Source organism: Pempheris klunzingeri, chromosome 3, assembly GCF_042242105.1.
Source record: "Pempheris klunzingeri isolate RE-2024b chromosome 3, fPemKlu1.hap1, whole genome shotgun sequence".
NCBI lineage: Eukaryota > Metazoa > Chordata > Actinopteri > Acropomatiformes > Pempheridae > Pempheris > Pempheris klunzingeri.
In genome coordinates this window covers 5739083-5762227 of record NC_092014.1, presented here as the reverse complement: position 1 = coordinate 5762227, position 23145 = coordinate 5739083, and the positions used below count along the sequence as shown (strand labels likewise).

The 23145-nt window shown below is 41.2% G+C and overlaps 1 protein-coding gene across 1 annotated transcript; it reads left to right on the top strand.

Annotated features, from left to right (window-relative positions):
• Positions 1-84: 84 nt before the first annotated feature.
• Positions 85-22779, top strand: LOC139198577 (general transcription factor 3C polypeptide 1). The gene is made up of 40 exons (XM_070827467.1): positions 85-512; positions 1353-1562; positions 2176-2352; positions 2476-2619; positions 3461-3557; positions 3648-3771; positions 4604-4780; positions 5362-5477; positions 6708-6760; positions 6861-7237; positions 7389-7457; positions 7730-7869; positions 7971-8095; positions 8184-8337; positions 9436-9539; positions 9797-9936; positions 10108-10497; positions 10656-10801; positions 11177-11274; positions 11359-11455; positions 11687-11870; positions 11994-12090; positions 12854-12986; positions 13081-13168; positions 13590-13651; positions 14285-14393; positions 14654-14796; positions 15371-15513; positions 15594-15678; positions 15776-15888; positions 16003-16062; positions 16151-16244; positions 16502-16674; positions 17394-18065; positions 20061-20200; positions 20503-20607; positions 20682-20959; positions 21289-21860; positions 21983-22169; positions 22324-22779. The coding sequence occupies exons 1-40, from the start codon at positions 292-294 to the stop codon at positions 22537-22539; spliced, it is 6813 nt and encodes a 2270-aa protein (XP_070683568.1). The 5' UTR covers positions 85-291; the 3' UTR covers positions 22540-22779.
• The last annotated feature ends 366 nt before the right edge of the window (positions 22780-23145 follow it).

Sequence of the window (23145 nt, the reverse complement as noted above, 5' to 3'; positions counted from 1 at the left end):
TTCTGCAGTGACGTACGACGTGAGGTCAAAGTTGAAATATGACGCAAGCACGTACACAGATACGCGCTAGTCGGAAAACGTAGTTGGATGAAGTGTTTTGTAAACAAGTTCTTCTTAATGTCTTAATTCATTATCACAGTTGTCTGACTCACAAGACCGCGAGGAAGCGAATAATCTTCCGATTAATAAACAGTGAGTTTATGAACCCGGAACAAGAGCACATCAGCTGCTAGCTAGCTGTTGTTGTTAAGTTAGCATGCTAGCTAGCTGTCTGACAGTCGGTGCCACGCTATGGATCCGTTAAGTATAGTTACGGATGAGGTGGCTTTGGAGGGACTGGACGGAATAACTATCCCCTCTCTGTGGATACGGCTGGAAAGTAGACAGCCCACGTTTTCCCTGAAGCTCGACGACTGCACCAAGGAGCTCATCTGGAGGTCACTTATCAACAACACCGACCTGAGCTTCTGTCGGCTCCCACAGCAGAGAGAGGATGTTGTGCTGTTTGACAGGTGAGTTAATCACTCTGCTCATCGTGACAAAGCCCTGAATGACAGGATGAGGTTTGTTGGACAAAACAAGACATTGTAATGTGTCACTTTGAGCTCTGTTCAAGAAAATAACCAGGTAATTTATCCATAGTTTAGATAATAAAAAATACAATTAGCTTCAACTCAATCAACTACAAGTGAAAATGCTGCTTTCCTATGAAGGCATGTGAAATGATAATCTAACAATGCTATGTTCGCTTTATGTACGTTTTCCTGTTAATATTTTTGTACTATTACATCACACCAAGATGTGTTTCCAACATTTTGTCCACCCTCATTTGAATGGCTCGAGCAAAAAAGCATTAGAGCTTCTCAGGAATTGAGAGGCAGCTCAGTGGACTTCCCTCCATACAAGTGTCTGTTCATTTTCATTTTCAATGGCCAGATGCTTTGACGAGTATTTTTGTAATTTACTTGAACTGATCCGTTTTAAAAAAACATTTGGCAAGTTCTTGGCTTGTCACTACAATGTGGACACTACTATCCAAAATTATCTGGACATGCCAGTGTGGGGAAATGTAAAAGTGGTTAAAACTTCACTAATGCTCTTGTGGCTGAATGGATCCCAAAAGAGTTTGTTGTATTTTTAGTCCCATTTTTCATTAATTATGTTACGGTTTGTGGAAGGAATGTATATATGTTACAGTATGTTGTGTATACATAGAGTATTTTTCTTCATTAGAGGTTTCCAGTTCAAGTTCAAGACAGAAATTAAATGGTCATTCTTTGTAAGAAATTTCTTATGTTCCATATCTCTTTGTATTAGAGTTTTTATGTTTGCATGCATGTGTGTCCTCTCAGGTATAAAGACATCGACCCAGAGACGGGGATTGAAACAACGCAGCAGTTTTCTGACACGCGGAAAGAAATCTACCCAGTCCATATTATTCTAGAAAACAAGGATGGAATACAGGGCTCGTGTGCCGTCTTCAAAACGAGGAAAGACATCACGAATCAGGTCCGCTCCGGGTCCCTCACCCCACTAGTCAACTTGCAGGAGGCTTTGGAAAGGTTTGCAGAGTTTGTTTGGTTTAAAACACAGTATAATATACATTATGTAAATGTATTCAACAGAGTGACTTTTCAATCCAGACACTGCCTGCATGAACAATCCTGACTGTTCCTTAAATATGCTGCATAATGTAGTGATTTGAGCATTAAGTATTTAAAAGGATTCTGTAAACTGCAACTAGAAATCCTGCACAATGCCAATTGCCTTTACTGACTGTTTTTAGTTATGGCGTTTTGGTCAAGATTCCTTGATATATTGCAAAAATGTCATTAAAGCAGAAATATGAACAGTGTTTTCTGGTGCCATGCATGTAAAATGATTTATTAGAATATTATTATTACAGATTATTCTCCTCACATCTCAACACATACACATCTGTCTGTTTATACTCTTTTCAGCATTGATATAAGTGCTATTCTCCACCCAAAAGTATCTAAATTATTGTTTTTTGATGCACATTTTCACTTTCTTTATCAAAACTAAGACTTAGAATGATCTAAGCTATTGTGAGACACACTTCCAGTTAATTTCATTTTAACAGAACCAGGCAGAGTTCTGAAATGTTTTGGGTGAAAAAAATTTCCCATGTCTTTCTAACCCACACGTCTTCAGATATGGCCGAAAGCTTGTTGTCGTGGCGTCTCAGGCGCTGCGATTCAGGACCCTGATTGGTGATGAGAGCGATCCTGATGTGAAACTCAACGACGACTCTTTCTGTGTGCTGGAACGAGTGGGCCGAGCTCGATGGCAGGGAGAGCTGCAAAGGGATCTGCACGGATGCACTTTCAAGTAGGAAACAGGAACACAGTCCTTTAGCACAGCTTTGTTGTTGTTGTTGTTGTTGTTGTTGTTGTTGTTGTGTGTGTGTGTGTGTGTACAAGCTGCAGTTCAGACGGCGTTGTGTTTCAACAGTATCGATGCCCGAAAGCTGCACTACATGAGGAAATCTCTTGTCAAACATGGACTCATCAGCATGCAGTCTCACGTCACACGACTGACTTCAGGACAGCAGCAGCACTCCATTCTTCTGCTGCTCAAACGCTTCCATGTAAACAGGTGTGTTTATGGTCTGTGCGCTCTTTTATCTTCTAATCCTCAGCACTGTTCTGCTGCTGTGCACATGTAGAGAAATTACTAATCGCATCTCCGGTTTAACTCATTTAAGTGAAGTCTTGGCTGTGTATCAGATCACTCTACTTTTTAGCAGCATAGCTCGAGGTAGAGCTGCAACAAGTTCTCAATTGATTAGCTGATCAACAGAAAACTAATCGGCAACTAGGCAAGTAATTAAATTGTTCCAGGTTTGCAGATGTGAAAATGTGCTGTATTTCATTTCTTGGTGTTCTTGCAGTATATAATTATAATTTCATATTTTGGGGTTTTGGACTTTTTGTCAGGACATTTGATGAAGTCAGCTTGGTCTATAAAATACTGTGATTGGACATTTTTCACTGTTTTCTAATGTTTATTTACACCAAATGATTAATTAGCAGTTTAATCATAATGAATAAATAATTTTTAGATGCAGCCCTAGCTCTAGGAATGGTACGATACGATTTGATGTCCTCTGTTGCCACTTTTAGATCCTTATGTTTAGACAAAATTCCTGCATGGGAGCTGCAACATTTAAAATGTAAGAACTTTGGCCTCTTGTGTCAAATAAAATTAAGAATAAATATGTTTATATTTGTCAAAGTAAGGTTTCTGTATTGATACCAGAAATAAGGCACTAACATGGAGACGTATGAAACAATGCTGTCCTGAGCAACAGGCATGCTGCTCATAGTTGTTGCAAACTATAAATGTTTAGAAGGAGCAAAGCCAAGGTTTGGGCTTTAACAAATGATATATTAAGATTTAGGAGCATCCCCATTCATTTGTCGCCTGTCTCTCTTAGGAGGACTAAGTACGACATACTGATGGAGTACGTGTCCAACATTCTCCAGAACTCACCTGGTCAGTTTGCCACTTTGATGTCTCTCAGAGAACAACTGGTGAGTACCTCTCAGTGAGGGTCTGTGTGTGTGTGTGTGTGTGTGTGTTGGCTTTTCTGTTTGCGGTAAGAACTCTGTGTTTTCTTGCAGATTGTGAATGACCGTACTTTTAAGCGTGTTTTCCAATACATGCGAGCTGCCAAGTTGGTTGAGTTTTGCCAGTACCCTCTGGAGGACTTAGATCCCAGCGCCGGGCCCTGCACCAACAAGAAAGGTAATGAAGACATGATGTCTACATGCTCAGAACATAACACAACATTATCAGAGTATTATGTATTTCTGTATGTCAATACATTTATTTGTTGATTTTATTGTCAATAGTTTTTATAGTAAGCAGTGTCTTATCTGAAAATTGGGCCTCCTGAGGGTCTCCTTTTATTCTATTATTGCCTTACATGTTTTGGATTCAGCATTAATGATTCATCTCAAATTAATAACAGACATTACATTTTAGATCTAAAGTATATTGAAAGTATGAACAACTTCTTAATATTTAAATTAGATTAGATAAAATACCAGAAACATGAGGGGTTATAATTTATAAAACTCACCAGCATCATGTTATGATATACTTGCATACATAAACATGGAGTACTCAGTCAGTGTGTTGTGAGTAGAGCTGCAATCATTCATTAATCATCTGTGGAGCTGAAACCTGTCAAATGTTGGCATTTTTGCTTGAAAAAATAGTTGAATGATTATTTAATTGTCAAAGTTGTTGCAGATCACTTTCCTGTCATTAGACTAATTGATTAGTCAGCCAGTAGTTTCTAGAAGTGCTAATGTCACTAATCAAACGGTGTACAGTACAACAAAAAGGGTTTTTCATAGGTGTAATCTAATATGAGATACAATGAGACAAAAAAAACTTATGAAGTTCATGAAGTCAAAGTTTTAGTAACAGAAATATCCTGAGTTACTATGTGAATATTTTAGGGCTCCTCACTAGCTTTCTCCAGAGCTTCCAAATCCAGACACCACAGATGTGATGGTGGCAACATTTTCAACTAATTTAAAAGATGTTATGTAATATGTGCCATTTCCAGGGAATAAAGTGCTCGTGCGGTGTTTGAGACTGTTAAAGCCGTACGTAAGGAAGGGCGTCGCTGATGATGACGATGATGAGGACGAGGATGAAGAAGATGACACCGCAGCCAGGAGAGATCTGGCTTCAGAAGGGCGAATCATGGAGAATGATGTCCTGTCACAGGCCTATCGCATTGGTAGGTTTGATCACTCCCTTTGTTAATGAGACAGATTGTCAGGATGCTAACGTGTCAGTATAATGAAATGGATTCATGTGGAAAGGTTCGTACGGTCATATACCTATAAACAAAGGAGTTTAGGGCTTTCCTCTGCAGTCTGAAAGTATTGGACATATTCTTTTCCACAACATTGATTTGAAATGAAGCCATGACCTTGAGCTTTAAGGATGTTTTGGGACATTCACATCTGTCTTGGGTGAACACCTCAGGACTCAGAGCTCTTTTTATAAACCCCTTTCAGACATGCACTTTGTCAAATGAATGTGATTTCAATTTGAAATGCTGGTCTCATGTCTGAATAAGCTCCCAAGTCATGACCACACTTCATTAGGTTGGACCTCGTAGAACACTAATGAGCACAAATTATAACCGAAAGCCCTCACATTAACCTAAAGGCTGCAACAGCATCAGGTTAAATACACAGAGAGAGCTGTCAAAATACATATATTCATAATTAACTATTTATATAGCACCTTTTTTTTCATTTCTAAATTCCTGTATTATGAATTCTTGCCTGTGTCTCTCTTGCTGTACTGCAGTATTATCCTGTGGTACAAAGGGAATCCCCCAGAGTGGTATCGGGTTTAGGATGAACATTGGTAAGCTGGAATCACGTATGATCTGCCGAAGGATGGAGAGGGATGGTGTGATCAAGGTAAGCTGTTAAAAAAATAATACATTTGCTCCCTTGCAAAAAGACTTTTTTTTAAATATGTATCACTTCTTCCTTTTTAAAGCTTTTTATAAATGCAGCAAAGTTTAAATCAGTGATCTGTTAGAATGGTTACAGCAGTGAAGGAGACTTGGAAACATGTCTTACATAAGGGGATGTCAATTTGTGAATGGCATCGCATCTGCAGCACCCTCTGAATTGTCGGATATGTTGGGGCTTCCCACCCACATGACCTCCACCAGAGGTTAACCACCACAAAGAACACCCTTCCTCTTTGAGATGTTGTGATGTTCACCAGATCTGATAAAGTCAGTGAAAGTTTGTTTGGTGTCAGATGGGAAGCCCGTAGTTTGTTTGAGTGGAAAATGGCACTTGTTTGCATTTGTAACTTGTTTTTGTGTTGAGCTGTATGCAATAGATAACAACAATAACATTTTAATCTAAGACAGGGCTGCTTATGCCAATGTGCTCACACTGAGCGGCAATGTAGGTCAGTCAGCTGTTCCACCCCTGTGGTCCAGACTGAAATACTTTGTCTCAACAGCTATTAGATGGATTGCCGTGAAAGTTTGTACATTTTGACATTTACGATCCACAGAGGATGAAGCCATCTGGTCAAAATTTGTCCATTTATACCTGCAGTGACCTTTCCATCAGCCTCAGCTGTTTTCTTAAGTGCTATTTAATGCAAATGTTAACGTGCAGACATGCTAAATGAAGATGGCGATCATGGTAAACATCATACCTTCTAATCATCAGCAGTAGTGTTGTCATTGTGCGTATGTTAGCATGCTGACATTAGCCTATAGCTCTACGCATGACTGTGCCCAAGTACAGCCTCACAGAGCCACCAGCTTTACTTAATCTTGTTTATAGTGTGTGAGAGAAGTGTTGATTCATTCATTGTGACTTCACGGCACTGGATCATAGTACAAAGTGTTTTGCTCTTCCTCTATAAATGAGGCAGACATGATGAAGGAAACATCTCTGATTAATATCTGGTCCAGAACAAGCAGTCTCAAAAATTGACCACAGAACTGAGTAAACTCATTTAAACAACCAAAGTAGGTTGTGCAAAAAATTGAGCATTTCATTGAATATATTATTTAATTCAGGGCTATTTTATTACACTTTGTATTGCATTGTCAAAGTGTAAAGTTTTCTGTTTTTCTGGTCACTCATTTCATGTGTGCAATGTTCTTTACCCTGCAGGGATTCATGGAGGATGAGGGTCGGCAGAGGACCACAAAATTTATCAGCCATCGGTGTGTATCTACACGTGTGGATTTTCTTAACGCACTTGGCAAACCACATTACGTCAAATCGTGTTGTTCCAATGATTGTTTTGTTCACATTGCTTGACAGGTGTGTTGGTGTGAGCGATCAACTCCAGCTGTTTGCTAAAGAGCAGGAACGGCAGAAGCTCCTCTACTCTTCTGCACCACAGACGTCCAATACTGCACCTGCCACCCCTGCAACACCATCAACCTCAAAGTCGACAGCAAAAGGAAACGCCAAGCAAGCAGCAAAAGAGGCAAAGAAGATTCAGAGAGCGGGTGGAGGAGGAAAAGACGACACGGAGGAGGCGGGGCAGATGTGTGGTGATGGAGAAGTGGATACAGAAGATGGAGAAGGAGGTAAAGCAAGAGGAAAGTCAGAAGGGAAAAGAAAGACGGCAGGGAAGAAAAACGGTGTGAAAACACAATCTGAGATCCCCATCGTACAACTGACACCAGCTGAATGTGAGCACTCATGAAACCTCTGCATGTTTTACAACAGATATTACATAAAAAAGCCAGAATTCACATCCTAACTGTGACCCGTGACAAACAAAAAAAAAAAAGTTCAATAGACAGTTACAGCTCTTGCTAACAGCTCTCCGTCACCACTCAGGTGAAACTCCAGCCTGCGGCAAATCCACGACCAGTGTGACGTCTGACTCGGTGTCCGGTCCCAGAACAGGTAATTTGTAGAAATGGGCCTAAACAACTACACTTCAACAACTGTCACATTTTTAAGGGGAATTAGTGTTTTTCTTTTGTTTTCTGTCTTGCTGTTCACAGTACAAACGGTGCTGCCTAAAGTTAGCAAATCTTAAACCTGCAGTAACCTTTGTCGGCCACTGGGGGGGGGGGAGCTGAAAGAACACACATTTAATCTCAGTCATGGACAGTATATTGATATTGTGATTTCTTCAGTCCTTTGTTCTCTTCCATGACTGTCTCTTCTGTCAGATCAAGCTTCACTTGAGGAGGAGGAGGATGAATCCAACCCATGTCCTGCCAGCCCTTCGCCTCACAGTGAGGTGTTGAATGTTGCCGATAACCCAGCAAGCAACAACATTGTGGTTGTTAATGATGTTTTCCAGCCGCGGGTCAGTCTGATCGCTTGCTTTCATTTTTTTTTTTTATCACTGTTTTGTTCCGGTGTACTCTGATGAGTGTTGAAAGTAACAGTTCAATCCACCCCCTGCAGGCCTCCAAACGCAAAAAATGCAAAAACCCTATGGAGAGGTCTCACGAGACGTACCGCCTGTTGAGGAGGAAGAACCTGATCATCGAGGCCGTCCGCAACTTAAAAATCATCGAGGGTCTTTTCCCGTCAGTTTGTTTGAAGTCTTAATTTCATAACGTTTCAATCAGCCAGTAAGAGAGGAAACAAAAATATCAGCATGCCGTCTCTCTCCAGGCTGCAGAAGATGATCAACGAAGAAGAGAAGCAGGATGGAGTCAGCTCAAAGTGTTGCAGGAAGACTATTTTACGTCTCGTCCACAGTCTGTCTAGAGAAGGCTTGCTTAAGATTTACAAGACCACTGTCATACAGGATGGGATCACCAAGAAGGTAAATCATGCATGTCCGTCCACTACTTCCACCTCCATTGTTGGTTACATTTTCTGTAGTCATTTGGAGGATGTTTTCTTTTTAAGTGTATCCACTGACCACACAATAACAGACTATTACATACATACTACACACATTATCACAATAGTTATTAGATCATCATGCTGGTTTGACATTTAGATAAATTGATGTATTGACAGTTTTTAAGCAGTTTAAGTCAAACTTTCATTTTTAAAAAGTGACGTGGTTGTACTGGTCAGGATGTGTGCAGTTGGTGTTTAGCTCATTCAGAAAATACAAAAGAAATGATGAGCATAAGAATAAGAGGATCTTAAGATAAGACATAAGATAAGATATTCCTTTATTAGTCCCACGACTGGGAAATTTACAATTTATATATTATATAATATAGATATTTTAGAATGAGCCTTCAGAGCGGCTTTCAATTCACGTCACATCATCCACTTTCTCAAACATTTACTGACCGGTGACCCTGTTGTTCATGTCCCAACGTTTTTATGTCTCCAGCACTTACTAAGTTATCAAGCTATCATGAAAATGAAGTGCGGTATTTTGTTTTCAAGACCACGTTGTTAATTCAGCATAGATTATAAAGACGAAATATGTTTCAAGCAGCATGTCGTCCTTTACTTAATGTAAATAACAAAGAAACAAATTTGCAGAATAGCTTTTGTTCTCTGCTCCCTGTGAATGTGGATCAATGTGGAAAACGCTTTTTAACTTTGTACTTGAATATTACCGTTGAGTAAAAAAATGCTACATAAGATTAATTCATATATTTGTTTTGATTAGTTCAAAAAGTATGTATGAAACTGAGATTATTTATATATTAATTATGCATAATTTAATGTATCGTAAACAATATTTTATAATTCCTTTGATCAGTGCATGAACAGAAACACAATTTCCACTGGCTTTTATGCTAAATCTTCTCATTTACATGATTATTCACTCACTACTAACATGGCAGAAATGCAGCACATGCATGACTAAATAGAAGTGCACACATACAACTAATATACAAATCAGAGGACTAGAAATTAAACTCCGCCGTCTCTCTGTGTGATATACATGCAGATCGAGATGGTCGTTCATCCGTCCATTCAGCCCAACGATGACATAGTGAACCAAGTCATCGACCAGGTCCGCTTCAGAATCTCCAGCTCTTACTCAGCTCTACGGTGAGTACTTGAATAAGTCAGTAGTAGCAGATAGTAAATAAGAGCAGTAGTCATACATGTTTGGTCACTCCGATCTTTTTGCAAGTTGTTTTCTCAGATTTTCACTGCGCTCCCACTCTCTGACCCCTTTGACTATACTTTCACCTGCTCAGCCCTGACTCAGAATTCACTGCAGAGCAGAACAGGGGCGTGTCGTTTATCTTGTTTCTTGATCAAGCGTCTGTTCAGCTGTCTTGTCTTCCTCCTCTGTCCTTCAGTCTTCAGCACGCTGAGGAGAAAGCCAGAGAACTAGAAAAGGCTCCTGAGGAGACGAGCGGCGGCACTTCTAAAGCCCAAAAGAGCAAAGCTGACAAAAAGAGCGCGAGCATAAAACACGACGAGTTCAAGCCCACAACAGGTTCTGTTTTACAGCATATTTAGAAGAGTAGCAAAATGGGAGTTCTTTTGGACAGAATTGGGTCTGAAAGTATTTTTCGACAAACTACCTTGACTACTACGACTGTATGTCTTCTAAGTCCTCTTTCTCTATTTAATGTTTTGTTCTTTGTCTTCATCTTTGTTTTTATAGTTCGAGGTCTAGGGAAGACTTTCGGCTTTCAGCCTAAGATGCATCGTCTGCGTGTTATTCATACCTTCCTGTGGTACCTGATATATGGGCACCCACACAAATACAACCCCATTGGCTCCTACCTGACCAGTGAAACACCAGCAAACCCAAACAGCTCTGATCCTGGTGCCAAACAACCAGACAGCCACAAAAAACAGGATCTCAAAGACACGCAAAACCCCACAAACACAATTGGACAAACACAGTCGTCTGAAAATGCCGCCGCCGGCTCTGTGGACCCACAAAGTGCGGATTCCACTTTGTCTAAGATGGATGCGCCATCATCAGGTGATGAAGAGGATGAGCTGAAGGATAAATCATCAACCGTTCCCTCACAGCCTGACATGAAAGGTGAGAGAGCACCACGTTCGAACTCTCACTTGTGCTTTTTTTTTAACGAGCTTCCATTTAGTTTCTTAATGGCTTTACTTTTATCTGTCAAAACCAGTTTTTTTTTCTCCCAACTAACCATCTTGATTTCTCTGTAATGTTCCACATTTTTCTGACAGTGTACGTTGATGAAGAGTCGTGGAAGAAATTCATGCCTCCTGTTCGTGGACACAAGGAGTTCAGCAGCGGCTGGGCGATGGTTGGCGACCTGCTCCTCTGCCTCCCCCTCTCTGTCTTCATTCAGGTCATTCAGATCAATTATAAGGTGAGCACACGTTTTGTTTATTTATTTATTTAAATGATGTTTTCTCTACGCTCCTCTTAGCTTCTTTCTACTGTGGACAAAGTTATTTTCTCCAGTGGCAACTCTCAGGTCCCATATGTGTCTATGATTCAACTCTATGATCATTCTGGAGGCTGTAGGTTCTGATGCTTTTGAACTGAATTGAGTTACTCTGAGAGGCTTTTATGTTAATGGAATGGATAAAATCTTAGGTTTATACTGTAGGTGGAGCTAATAAACTGGAAACTCAATGTAGATTCCATGATGCCATAAATCCATGATTAGATGTTGCTGATCTAAACCTTAGGACAGACGGAGCACATGCAGCACATAAACACATTTGCTGGCTGTCCACAGGTGGATGGACTGGAGGACTATCTCAACGACCCTGTGAAGCAATACTATCTTGTCAGCGCGCTGCCTGCCAGGATGAGAAGACAGCTGCTTTATAAACGGTGATTTTCTTTCTCTCATGGTCTCTTTGTAACACATCAGTGACTGTAATTCTAAATTGAGTGTTTATGGGCTCTTTATATCAGGAAATACATCTTCTCATTTCACGAGAACCTGCAGAAGTTGGCCTACATGGGTCTGCTGCAGTTTGGTCCTGTGGAGAAGTTCAAGGAGAAAGACCAGGTACACAGTAACCTCATCAAGTTAACCCGACAAAGACATCACATCACACATCTGACTGCTGCTCTGATCCCCTCATATATGTTTTAATTTGGCTCTTATTTATCCTCATTAATCATGCATTAATACAAAAAGCACATGAGCTATCAATATCTGTAAATGTAGCTATAAACAAAATGAAGTAAATTCTGTTTTCATGTCTCATATTTTCTCTCCCTGTCTGCGATAATCCAGGTGTTTTTGTACCTGAAACGTAATGCCACCATTGTTGACACCACCAACGCTGAGCCTCACTACTGGCTGGTCACGGAGTCAGCTGACAAACAGTTTGAGAGGCGCCAGTACACTTTCAACACTGCTGACGATGTAGAAAACTACTGGTTTGACTTGATGTGTGTCTGCCTCAATACACCACTGGGTATGCACACACACACACACACACACACACACACATTTATAAAAGCAGTTTCACACAGCACTGGCAATCATGTTATTGTGGAATTGTAATTTTCACTGTCTTTTTATGTTATTTTGTTTTCAGGGGTGATCCGCAACAAGAGAAATGTCACCGACGAGGACGCTGCTCCTTCCTTTGTGCATGAGCGCAACGTATTTGTAGGATTGGCATACCTGCTAAAGTAGGTGGAGTGTGATTTCTCTGTATACACGAAAACTTTATTTGTACACCACGTTTAAACAATAAGCCAATTCGAAGTTCTTTACATAAGACAGAAAAACATTAAGGAAAGATATACACAAGGAAGTATAAGAGGACACACTTAAATCGGTTTTAAAAAGAGTAAAATAAAATGGAAGATAAAAATAAGATGAAATGGAATAAGATACATCAAACAGTAGAATAAGAATTAAAGCTAGAAAAGTGTTAAGCCCTGATTCGAACAATAATCTAATACAAACACCGACATAACATTACTGCCCATAGACGTAACTAAACCTTTCATTTTTATTAGGCTCTGCTCTTGTGTAAATAACCAAGTAGGAAAAAAACATGGAGGTGCTGGTTTAGACCTCTAGGCCAGTTCATTCATATTGCACCTGTAACCATGGACTAAGGTGTCAGGTCCCACATGGTGTGTAGGCCGTCGGTCGGTCTCTCTAAGTTTGACCCTATCCTAAAGGGTCACCCTTTAAGAATTTAAAAGTTGTAGCTATTCAAATAAAAGTAATGTCGCTACAAGTTAAAGAATCAATTGCAAACAACATAAATACAGTTAACTTACTCTGCCTGTTCTTTTTCTTCTTCTCTTTGTCATGTTTTATAAGATAATAAAGCTTTGACAAAAACCAGGTCGGAGCAGTAAAAATACAGCTCATGACCAGTGAGTTAGTAAGTAAGTGAGTAAGTACCAATGATGTATGTGTATCTGTACACGCACACAGGGGCAGTCGTGAAGTGAACGATGACGCTTCAATACCAGGAGACGGTAAAGGAGCAGGAGGTCTGGACTCTGAATTCTTTGCTCATCTTAAACGCAACTGGTTGTGGACCAATCACCTTCTCGCTGTGAAAAGGGTACGCACACTAAACGGCACAAGTGTATACAGCACGTTTCTGACGTTGGTGCTTTTGGACACATGTATCTGTTGTTTTTTTGTTTTCTTTTTAGCCTCCAAGTGGTTTAGAGGCGAAGGAGAATAAAATCAGACTGAAGAGCCTGCTGAGTAAAAATGCTCTCAGGATTGCACTTAAAGCTGGTGAGTCACTGCTTGGTATATAATGATTCTCTCTACTTAAACACTTTGTGCTTTCATAGCCCTGTGTTACAAGTTGACTTTTTGCTTTAATTCAGCAGAACGTGAGTAGAAAATGAGGTTCTGTGAGGTGTTTCCTTCCGATATGTTTGGAGCTTAAAATGAACCTTTAAACTTGGCTTCAAGTTTACTTGCACACTGTCACTGTTCCTCGTGGATGACAAGATGGCAGCTCACAGCTCTCCCTTTTTGTGCTTCTTTTTCTTTAATGCTCCTTAAATCTCGTTGTATATTGTATAATGATAATAAATGCTTTCTATTCTATTCTATTCTATTCTATTCTATTCTATTCTATTCTATTCTATCCTCCATCCATCCATCCTATTCCTCCACATTAATAAAATACTTTGGCTGTGTGTGACAGGAGGAACTACCACACCTCGTTATGTGACTGCCAAGCGAGCACTCGTTACAGAAAACGTTGAGGTACAGTATGAGTTATTGTTTTATAGTCTTTCTGTTCATTTGCTGAGGAGAGGTGTTTCTCCTATTTAGCCTACCCACATTGATATAAATTGGGTTTACAAAAAATAGAAACACCTCTGTGTGACGTAGTACAGCTCAACAGTCCCACAAATTGCAGCGTCGAGACAAACTGAACATTACAACCTCATAAGACTTGCTAAACCGTCACTGAATGTACGTATTACATCTTTTTTCTATATATTTTTTTAAATCTGTATATTTGTTTTACTATTGTTGAATAATACAGTCCACAATACCTACTTGCAACATAAAGTTTTGTTGGAAAGAAACAGCATAAAGTGAGTTGTATCATGCGCCAAAGAATTATTAATCTATTACAGATGACAACAACAACATTATTGGAGCTTTTTCCACTGACTATATAGTTTTCAAAATGTTTCATTTACCCGCTCTTTTTCAGTCTCCATTTTCCAATGTCCAATATCACATCAGCCTGTTATTAGTGTCCTGCAATAATGTGCCTTTAGATGAAGTTGTTTGTGATACACTTGCCTGATTCTTATATCTAGGGTAAACTCAGGTGTTTGTGATGTGTAAACAGTGTTCTCTGACCTCCCTCTGTGTTGTATCCAGGTGGGTGTAGAGCCTGCGTCCAGAAACCAGCAGGTGGTCGGAGGAAAGAAACAGAAGAGGAAGAGAAGCAAAAAGGAAGTTGTCAAGACCCCACGCAAGAAGAAGAAAGGTACATGAGCATAGAATTTCATCCACGTGACCGATGGGCTGAAGATGGACAGCTGACAGATTGTGTGCCTGTCTGATTCTGTCTGTTTTGCATATTTCTTTTGTGTGTGTGTGTGTGTGTGTGTGTGTGTGTGTGTGTGTGTGTGTGTGTGTGTGTGTGTGTGTGTGTGTGTGTGTGTGTGTGTGTGTGTGTGTGTGTGTGTGTGTGTGTGTGTGTGTGTGTGTGTGTGTGTGTGTGTGTGTGTGTTATTTGCCTTAAAGAGCCCAAGAAACGCACCCCAGCCCACGATGAGAAGGACCACCGAGCTTTGAAGATGATGACCCGGCAGAGAGTCTACTGGTCTTTACAGGAAGACTCACTGATGATGCTGTGCAGTGTGGCCACACACCTGCTGAACAGCAAGGTACACACACACACACACACACACACACACACTGCTGTTCACTAGCATTTATAAATACTAAGAAACACAATCGCAAACAGCGGATGTGTGCCTGAACGCTGTCCCGTATGGCAACTACAGTTGAAACCAAACTCCATAAAGGATTAGATATCATTAGATTTGAGATTTTTTACAGGACAGCAATGACCTATATTTCAGTTTAAATTTATAATATATTGCAGAACTTTGCTATATGTGGAATTAATTTAATTCATTTTAATTTTGTATAATCACAAAATGGTTATATTCATGAAGTAACAGTTGTTTAGCAGCTGTTGAGGTGTTGTTGCTGTGGACAAGAGGTTGAAAGGCGTTGGCCGTGTAATCACGACATCTTTGGCTGGAGTCCAGACAGGGGCCTTTGTTGCATGTCGTCCATCTTGCTCTCTGCTCCTTTCCTGCCTGATCTATACCGTAAATCGCCCACGTTGATGAGCATAAAACAAAAAATGATTGCCCTGACTATGATCGAGTTATGTGTTTTGTCTCATTGGTTTGGATCAAAACAATACATGGTGTTGTTACTGTGTTGCAGTTAAAAAGGCCATTCGTACCTTACTGTGTGGTAAGAGACCTGCTCCACGCGGAGTTTGAGATATCGATGGATAAAACCTCTGTCGCCGTCGGACGTCGCACGCGATACATCCTCAAAAATCCTCAGACGCTTCTGAACTACAGGTTGGTGCACATCACATGAAAAACACATTTAATTTTAAAACACAAAAGCTGCAGGTGTGTTCATCAGCGATTTGTTGCAGGATCTGTCTAGCTGAGGTGTATCAGGACAAACCCCTGATGAAACTGTTGGAGGAGAAGAAACCTGCCGATCCAAACAACCCAGAGGTAGGTTTTTCATTATTGTTGCTCTTTTCTTGTCTCTGAAAGCTTGAAGTTGAATTTCTGACCTCACAGTTGAATATTTCTGCCTGTGCTGTTGCAGGATTGTGTTAAAGCCTTCTCTGAGTACACCAGGCTGCTCAGACAGAAGTTCTGCTCTGTTCTGAGCGGCAGTGATGTAACCATGCCCGACACGAAGCGTGAGCTCTTCTCACGGTAAGAAAATAAGGAGGTTTGAGGTGCTGACCTGAGACAAGCACTTGATGGCTGGAAAACGTATTTGAGTGTGGTTTGTAATGTAATGCTGTGATGATGATGTGCCTGTTACAGGTTCAGGGTTTCGGCAATAGAGAATAGAAAGCAGTTGTCAGGCGAAGACGCTCTCGACTGGTGAGGATTCATTTAGATTAATAGATTTTCTTCCACGGGAGATTTTTATGGTAGCAGTTAATTGTTTATTTGTGTGTGTCCATTACAGCACAGATGACATTCATGCCATAGTGTTACACAACTTGATCCAGAGCACTTTGGCCATGACCAACAGTCAGATGAAGTCCTCCAGATCCTTTCAGGTAACGGCCATCTTTAATTCTCTGCACACAAAGATTACTTATAGAGAAAGTCACAAAATGCTTCACAGTAAGAAAAAAACAGACAGAACAGACACAAAAATACAGACATAAGAATAAAAACACAACAAAATATGATGGCGAGTCCAAACAGGAGGATCTTGAGCTGCTTCCACACTTCTTTCTTTTTACCGTTCAACAGTCGCAGATACAAAACACACACAAACTCCTGATTATCCATCATGTGTCTTTTCTCTCAGACCTTCCACATGTACAGTAAGTATAATCAGGAGCTGCTCTGCCAAGTGTTCATACAATGCAGGAAAAGGGGTTTGGTCAACCGCCGACGTGTCAATCAGCCGTTCGGCCCGAAGAAGAACCGAGCGCTGCCCATCCTGCCCATGTCCTACCAGCTGTCCCAGTCCTACTACAGGTACACAGCCACCTCAGGAGCATTCTGTGAATACTCACAATACTTACATCTGATTTGTTTTATTTCACCAGGATATAGCTTGAAAAAGACTTGTTTTGTTAATATGTCAGGGACGACCTGCGGTATTAAACACAAATGATATGTTGTTGCTGTAGATTAGAGCTACTTTTTATTTGCAGACCACAGACGAGCATGTCGCTTATTTAGTAGCTGTTGCTCCAAAAAAAACAGGTTTATTTAGATTTAACCATCTGATACAGTGCAGTACCATCTCAGTACAGTCTCATATTTTAAGATATTCAACACATATACATAATTTCTTAGAAACTTATAAAGAAAAAGAGGGTGGGGATTATGTTCCTATGTGTCTGATTATTAGAGAATTACTGGAATGATTGAAATCCTGACACGATCCTACGTTATAAAATTTGGAAAACATACGTGATTTGCTCCACCCCATACAGTTCCCATATATAGTATGTCAAAGGCAGTATTCCAAAAATACCAGGATGTCCTACTGCATCTGGTCACGTTTTGCACAGAGCACAGACTGATGACTTGACATGACCTGACTGTAACTGAGCAAGAGTTCCTGTGAATATTTGGTCACAAGCCATAGGTTTTCCGGTTGTTATGAGCAGCATTTTAAATCCTGCCACACTACATACGGTTTGATTGTAACATTTTTTGGCCGTATCTCTCCCACTCCTTCCTGACAGGTGTTTTTCGTGGCGTTTTCCTCACTCGCTTTGCACCGATTCCTTCCGCTTCTTCAGGAGTCTGATTAACAACGGGACGGGAGACAACAGACTGGTCACGGCGTTTTACCATGAAACCGAGAACCGGTCAGACAATGGGAACGAAGCGAAGGAGAGAAGAGCGGGACCAGAAAGAAAAAAGAAACAAAGCGAAGAGAAGGAAGATGCCAGACCAAAGAGTGAACCAGAGCTACAACCAAAGAGGTTAAACGGTGACTCTGCGAGGGAAGATGAGATCGACCTAAGGAAGGTAGAGGGAGAAGAGAAGTTGATGGAGGTAGACGTGAACAGCGAGAAAACGGAGGAAACAAACAAAGCAGATGAGCAGAAAAACTCTGAAGATTGTCTCGGAGTCGGTTCTGTTGAAGATCCATCCAGCAGAGAGCAGACAGACGATCATCTGGCCACAGAAGAGCTGCCGGGAGCGGCTGCCCCCTCGGACACAGCGCCTGGAGCTTCAGAGGAGCCTCCAGATGTGTCGGACATGCTGCAGTTCTCTCTGGACTCTCCAGGTGGAGCCTGTGTGGTCTCGCTCAGCCTGATGTCTCTGGGACTGCTGAGTGTGTACATGTCCATACCGAAACAGATGGTGGTGGTGGACAGCAACCTGGTGGACAATGATGTAGTCAAGAAGTGAGTTATAACCCATGTGCAAACATCACTGCATGTTATCATAGTCCTCGTCTAGGAGAGATTTACCAGAGCAACACGACATACTTACTGACTTACTTATTTATTTCTTTATTTTACTGAGCACCGCAAGGAGGCAAATCTCAGTAAGGGATAATGTAGAGTGAGTCGGTCGTTATTGCTAAACACTTATCCCTGACAGGGCGACGCAGGAGGCTTCAATCATCCTGAAGGGGTTTGTTCTGTAATAGTGGCCACTGCTCGCTGTACAGTTTTCCCCTTATTACGCGGCCTTGTACTAAAGAAATCAACAGTATGAGACAAAATATTGACTTAAAAAACTACTTTATTGATTATAAATGTCTTTATGGCCTCTGCTATTAGGAAGGCGTCCATAGCGACGGTCTGTTATACAGAAGGCTTTGAATGACCAGTCAGAATCATGTATTCACCAACGCCGTGTAACAAATATTATTAGCCTGTCCATATAATCTGAGACATTTCATAACCTGAAAAGATGTCTCCACAATTAGTTACAACCACAAGTAAATAAGAACGTATGTTTTGTGATAATCTGAGTGAGCTGATTGTTAAAAACCAGAATTTCACAGCCTCATTACAGGCACTGCATTTAAAATTATCATTTAAGTCCACTTACTTCTGTCTATATTTAGTTAAAAGTCATTCTGCAGCGTATGTATTTGGAATTAAACAGCGAAGTGGGGGGATGAAGTTTGTGAGTCTGCATAATTCGTGACTGAGGGTTAATGTTGTGGAGCCACAGACAAACAGCAAACAAGGGATGCAATCAATTATCCAGTTTTTTTGATCCAGAGAATGATGATTGCCATGGTTCTAAATAAAGAAACAAACAAATATGTGGCCTAAACAAATCATAAATCCAGCTCCTAAATCATGTTTAATATTTGCACACGAAATTAATTAATTATATTTCCAATAATGATTAGTCAAATGTGTACGTGATCATAATATTGATGAGCAAATTAGATGAAAGACTATCCATTAACCTTCATGTCAGTTGTCAAGCACACCACAATCCCAAATAGTAGAAAGAAACTGGTACTTACTGCGACAGACACCTGCAAACACTCAGCCAAGTCGAAGGTGTTTGGAGACGAAGAAGAGGGGGAGGAAGAGGAACAGGAGCAAGTCCTTATCCAGCCTTCTATTAATAAAGTGGGAAGTACTGCCACAGCTAAAGTGAACCACCATGTGGAGATGAGGGAATATAAACAGTTTTGAGCAGTTAATTTCCTGCAGGAAACTTCAAATGGCCGTCAGGGGATTCATCAGTCATCAGAGGACAACAGTGTGAAAACAATTAACTCGGGGAGATTAGGAAACAGCAATAGGTAAAAAAAAAGTAAGAGGAGTAGAACATATATATGTAAAGGATTTGCAGCCCTCCTTTAGGCAAACAGTCAAAGTTTGTTTGTCCTTTGGAATGAAAGGAGCACGCTGATGTTTTGTGTAGATACAATAGAGGAAACGTTAGGGACACCAGATGTCTCACTAACTGTGTTTACATGCACACGAGTATCCTGGTCTTGAGTCGTCTCCTGTTTTTGGTCGTATTCAGGAAATGGCATTCACTTTCACCTGTCTGCAGGCGTGTCTCAGTTTCCACCGTCTCATCCGTCATACTCTGTACAGACCAAGTTTGTTCGTAAACCTGGATAAGGTTTATTTAACATCTGGGAAAAGCAGGTGTAAAACCTGTGGTGCTGTTTTATCAGACACACAGGAGGGGACAATAGTGAGGTGCAATGACAACCCTTCAGGTTCAGGCTCTTTGCCAAAGAGTCAAACTACCGCTGAGCTCATTTACATCTGCTGAGGCTCAATTGTCGAATTGCAAAAAGGCAACATTTTGCACCCTTGACAATCATTTGCAGCAGCTTAAGTAAAGTTTTCAGGCATTCAAGTTGAGGTTGAAGAATTCAAGTTGAGCTTGTTTTTTTTTTTTTTTTTTCCCAGTATGGCAGCACTGGAAGAGGAAGACGACGATGAAGACGATGGTGATGAGTGTGACGGGAAGAAAAGACTGGAAGTGAAGTCACATCAAGCATCACACACCAACTACCTGATGATGCGGGGATACTGCTCTCCCGGCATAGGTACAGTTTGATGTTTTTGCTCAACTATAAATAGAAGAATGTCCTCTGTATAATTAACGTGTGTCTGTTTGTAGTGAATGACAGAAAGTAAAGTTTGATTTTCAGCAACATGATTTGATTTGCACTGGACTGAACAGCGTAGACAATGACTTTTATGCAATAGTCCAAATGATTTTCTCAGTATCATAGATGATGAAATAGTTGAACATTTTTAACATTTAAAAACTAAAAGATCTCTAACGAAAATAATTGTGTATTGAATCCTTTTTCAAATTCGTAAAGTTGTTTTGTTTTATTTCCAGTCAAACTACGTAACCTCAACACCAATGATAACATCGTGGTGGAGTCGTGTGTTATGAGGCTACAGCTGCGCAACACGCCTGTTCACCACGTGTTCAGTATGGAGAGTACGTATCAACCCGTGTCAGACGTGTGCATCATCAGCAAAGACGTCCTATTCATTTCCTTTTTTCTTGTTTAGACTCTCCACCATTGGACTTGACTAAATGTGGTCCATCCCTGCTGCCCCCCATCCTCACCTACTCCACCCGCTCCTCCTCCTCTCCTCCGCCCAGCCTGGAGCATGTAATTCAGCAAAGAGGTTACACTCCTCAGGACAGTGAAGCCTGTGTTCAGCTGATGAGGAGCTTAGATCACGCTGGTGAGAACGGCCTGGACATCCATGGCCTTTACCAGACTCATGTTCACCTGGTGGAGCCGCAGTCAGGAAGCACCAGGAGCCTGCAGCAGTATATGACGGTAAACATGTGCAGCTTTTCTACCTTAAAAAAAAAACCTAAATCTGACTTTCTGTCAAATGTTTAACTTATTAAAACATTATTATGCCATAGAAATATATGATTTTAGTGAAAATTTACTACAAAATAGAGCCAAAAACGAAATCACAGTTACTGGAATTTTCGGTGTGGTTAAAGGACCCTGCCTTGTTACAGTCACAAATCTTTGATTGTTCAGTTGCTATTTAGGGGATGGGTTTAGCCAATTAGCCAGCCGACCAGTCTCCTGGTTTCTTCTTCCCTTTTCTGTCTTCCTGCTTGGTCTGAGTTTCTTCTTTTTTTTTTCTCCAGGAGTTAGAAGAAAGCGGCTATGTGGTAAAAGTTGGGAGTCTGGGCGTCCGCTGGGTGCTCATGCAGCACGCTGAACCGTGGCTGCTAACTGTAAACGCCAAGCAGTGGTCGCAGTCACGCTTCACATCCTACAAACTCCCCTTTTTGGACAATCAGCACAAGATCCCGTTCATGCGCAAGAGATGCAGGCGAGAAGTTGGACAGGTGGAGACGGAGGAACCGTCGGCGAAGAAATCAGCTGTGGACAGGCAGGAGGGCGAGGACAGAGGGGACACGGAGGGATTGTCAAGCGACTTAACAACAGAGGCCCTGAACGAGGAAGGGCAGCTGGGAAAGCAGAAGGAGAAGGCAGACGATGGAAGTGGCGACAATCTGGTGAACTTGGAAGAGGAGGGAGGAAAGATGGTGCAGCCTGACGAGGAAGGAGAGGTGGAGGCAGGACAGGTGAAGGTGGAACCTGAGAAAATACGGGAAGAGAAGAAGGAGCTTAGAGCCAGAGAGGACAGTAGACGAGATAAAAGAGATGACGAAGCATGCTGTCCACCAACAGGACGAGCTGGAGTCGACGCTGAGTGAGTACAGACTGTGAGGGATAGATTGACCAATTATCTTACTGCAGATAGTTTTGCACTTCCCTCCGCTGTGTGTCATCTCTTTCCTCTTTGTCTCTCTCACCAACCTCTAACCCGCGCAGTGAAAAGATTAGTTTCATCAGCCGGCCATGGCGAATGGTAGACGGCAATCTGAACCGGCAGGTGTGTAAGGGCATGCTGGAGGCCGTTCTTTACCACATCATGTCCAGACCAGGACTCACACAGCAGGCGCTGGTGGAACATTACAAAGATGTGTTGCAGCCAATGGTGGTGCTGGACCTGGTGCAGGTAAACAAAAACACTCTCACCTTCAGAAGCTCCACATCCAAGTTCACCCATGAAATCATTTATTTAGCAATACACAATTCATTGAAAACTACAGTTAGGCTTTTAAAACATTCCCTCTCTATATGGCTGACATGTTACCCTCGTGGTTCCACAGGCACTCATAGACATGGGCTGTGTGACGAAGAAAGCTCTGGTTAAAGTACCTAAACCCTTGCTGTTCACCCGCTCTCCTGTGCAGCACACAAGAAGCTACACAAATGTGAAGATTGAGGAGCCAGACGCCGTATTTTACGAGCCCACCATTAGCTGCTGCCTGCGGCTCTGTCAGATGTTACCTAACGAGCGTCACTGGAACTATTGTCTACCGTAATTTTATGAGGTTTTTGAAGTTTAGGTTTCATGTTGAGTAGAAAGTTGCAGCAACTGTGATGGATAATAATAGTGATGATGATGATGATGATTTCCCAAAAAGTCTCATGCCATCATTTTTTTTGACAGATCAGCTTTCACTTCTGGTTTTACAGAACAGTGATTTCTTTACACAGTTTTTTTTATTCTTTGTTTTTTGGTTGTAAAACGTTTTGTCTTAAAGTTTAATTTAGGATTGTGTTCCCTTTTTCACTAATTAACCTAAAATTATTAATAAAAGTGTTTTACTTTACATTCTTGACTTCTGTTTGTCTTGCAGATAAGTGGGCATGTTTAGTTGTAAACTTTGTGACAAGCTACAGATCAGCATTGAGGCTTTATTCCATATATCACTCTGCCTGAAAGTGTGGCAGAGAAGAGTCTCGACTGGCCGACTGTTAATCAAATCCAGAAGGAGGAAGATCGACGCTCACTTTCTGCATTTAAATGTGTGAATCCTACAGGGCTCCGGCAAGCTCACGCATGGGTCGAATGCATGGTGTTTGTTTTAATGAGTGATGCGTGTCAAACTGAGCGAGCAAACAGAGACCTTGTGTTGTGTTGATAC

What these genes read in the sequence shown, in the direction of transcription:
- LOC139198577 (XM_070827467.1), top strand. Translation starts at nt 292, where the DNA reads ATGGATCCGTTAAGTATAGTTACGGATGAGGTGGCTTTGGAGGGACTG. An exon ending in GATGTTGTGCTGTTTGACAG is followed by an intron (nt 513 to 1,352) that starts GTGAGTTAATCA and finishes GTGTCCTCTCAG; the next exon opens with GTATAAAGACATCGACCCAG. An exon ending in AGCTCTTACTCAGCTCTACG is followed by an intron (nt 9,540 to 9,796) that starts GTGAGTACTTGA and finishes TCTGTCCTTCAG; the next exon opens with TCTTCAGCACGCTGAGGAGA.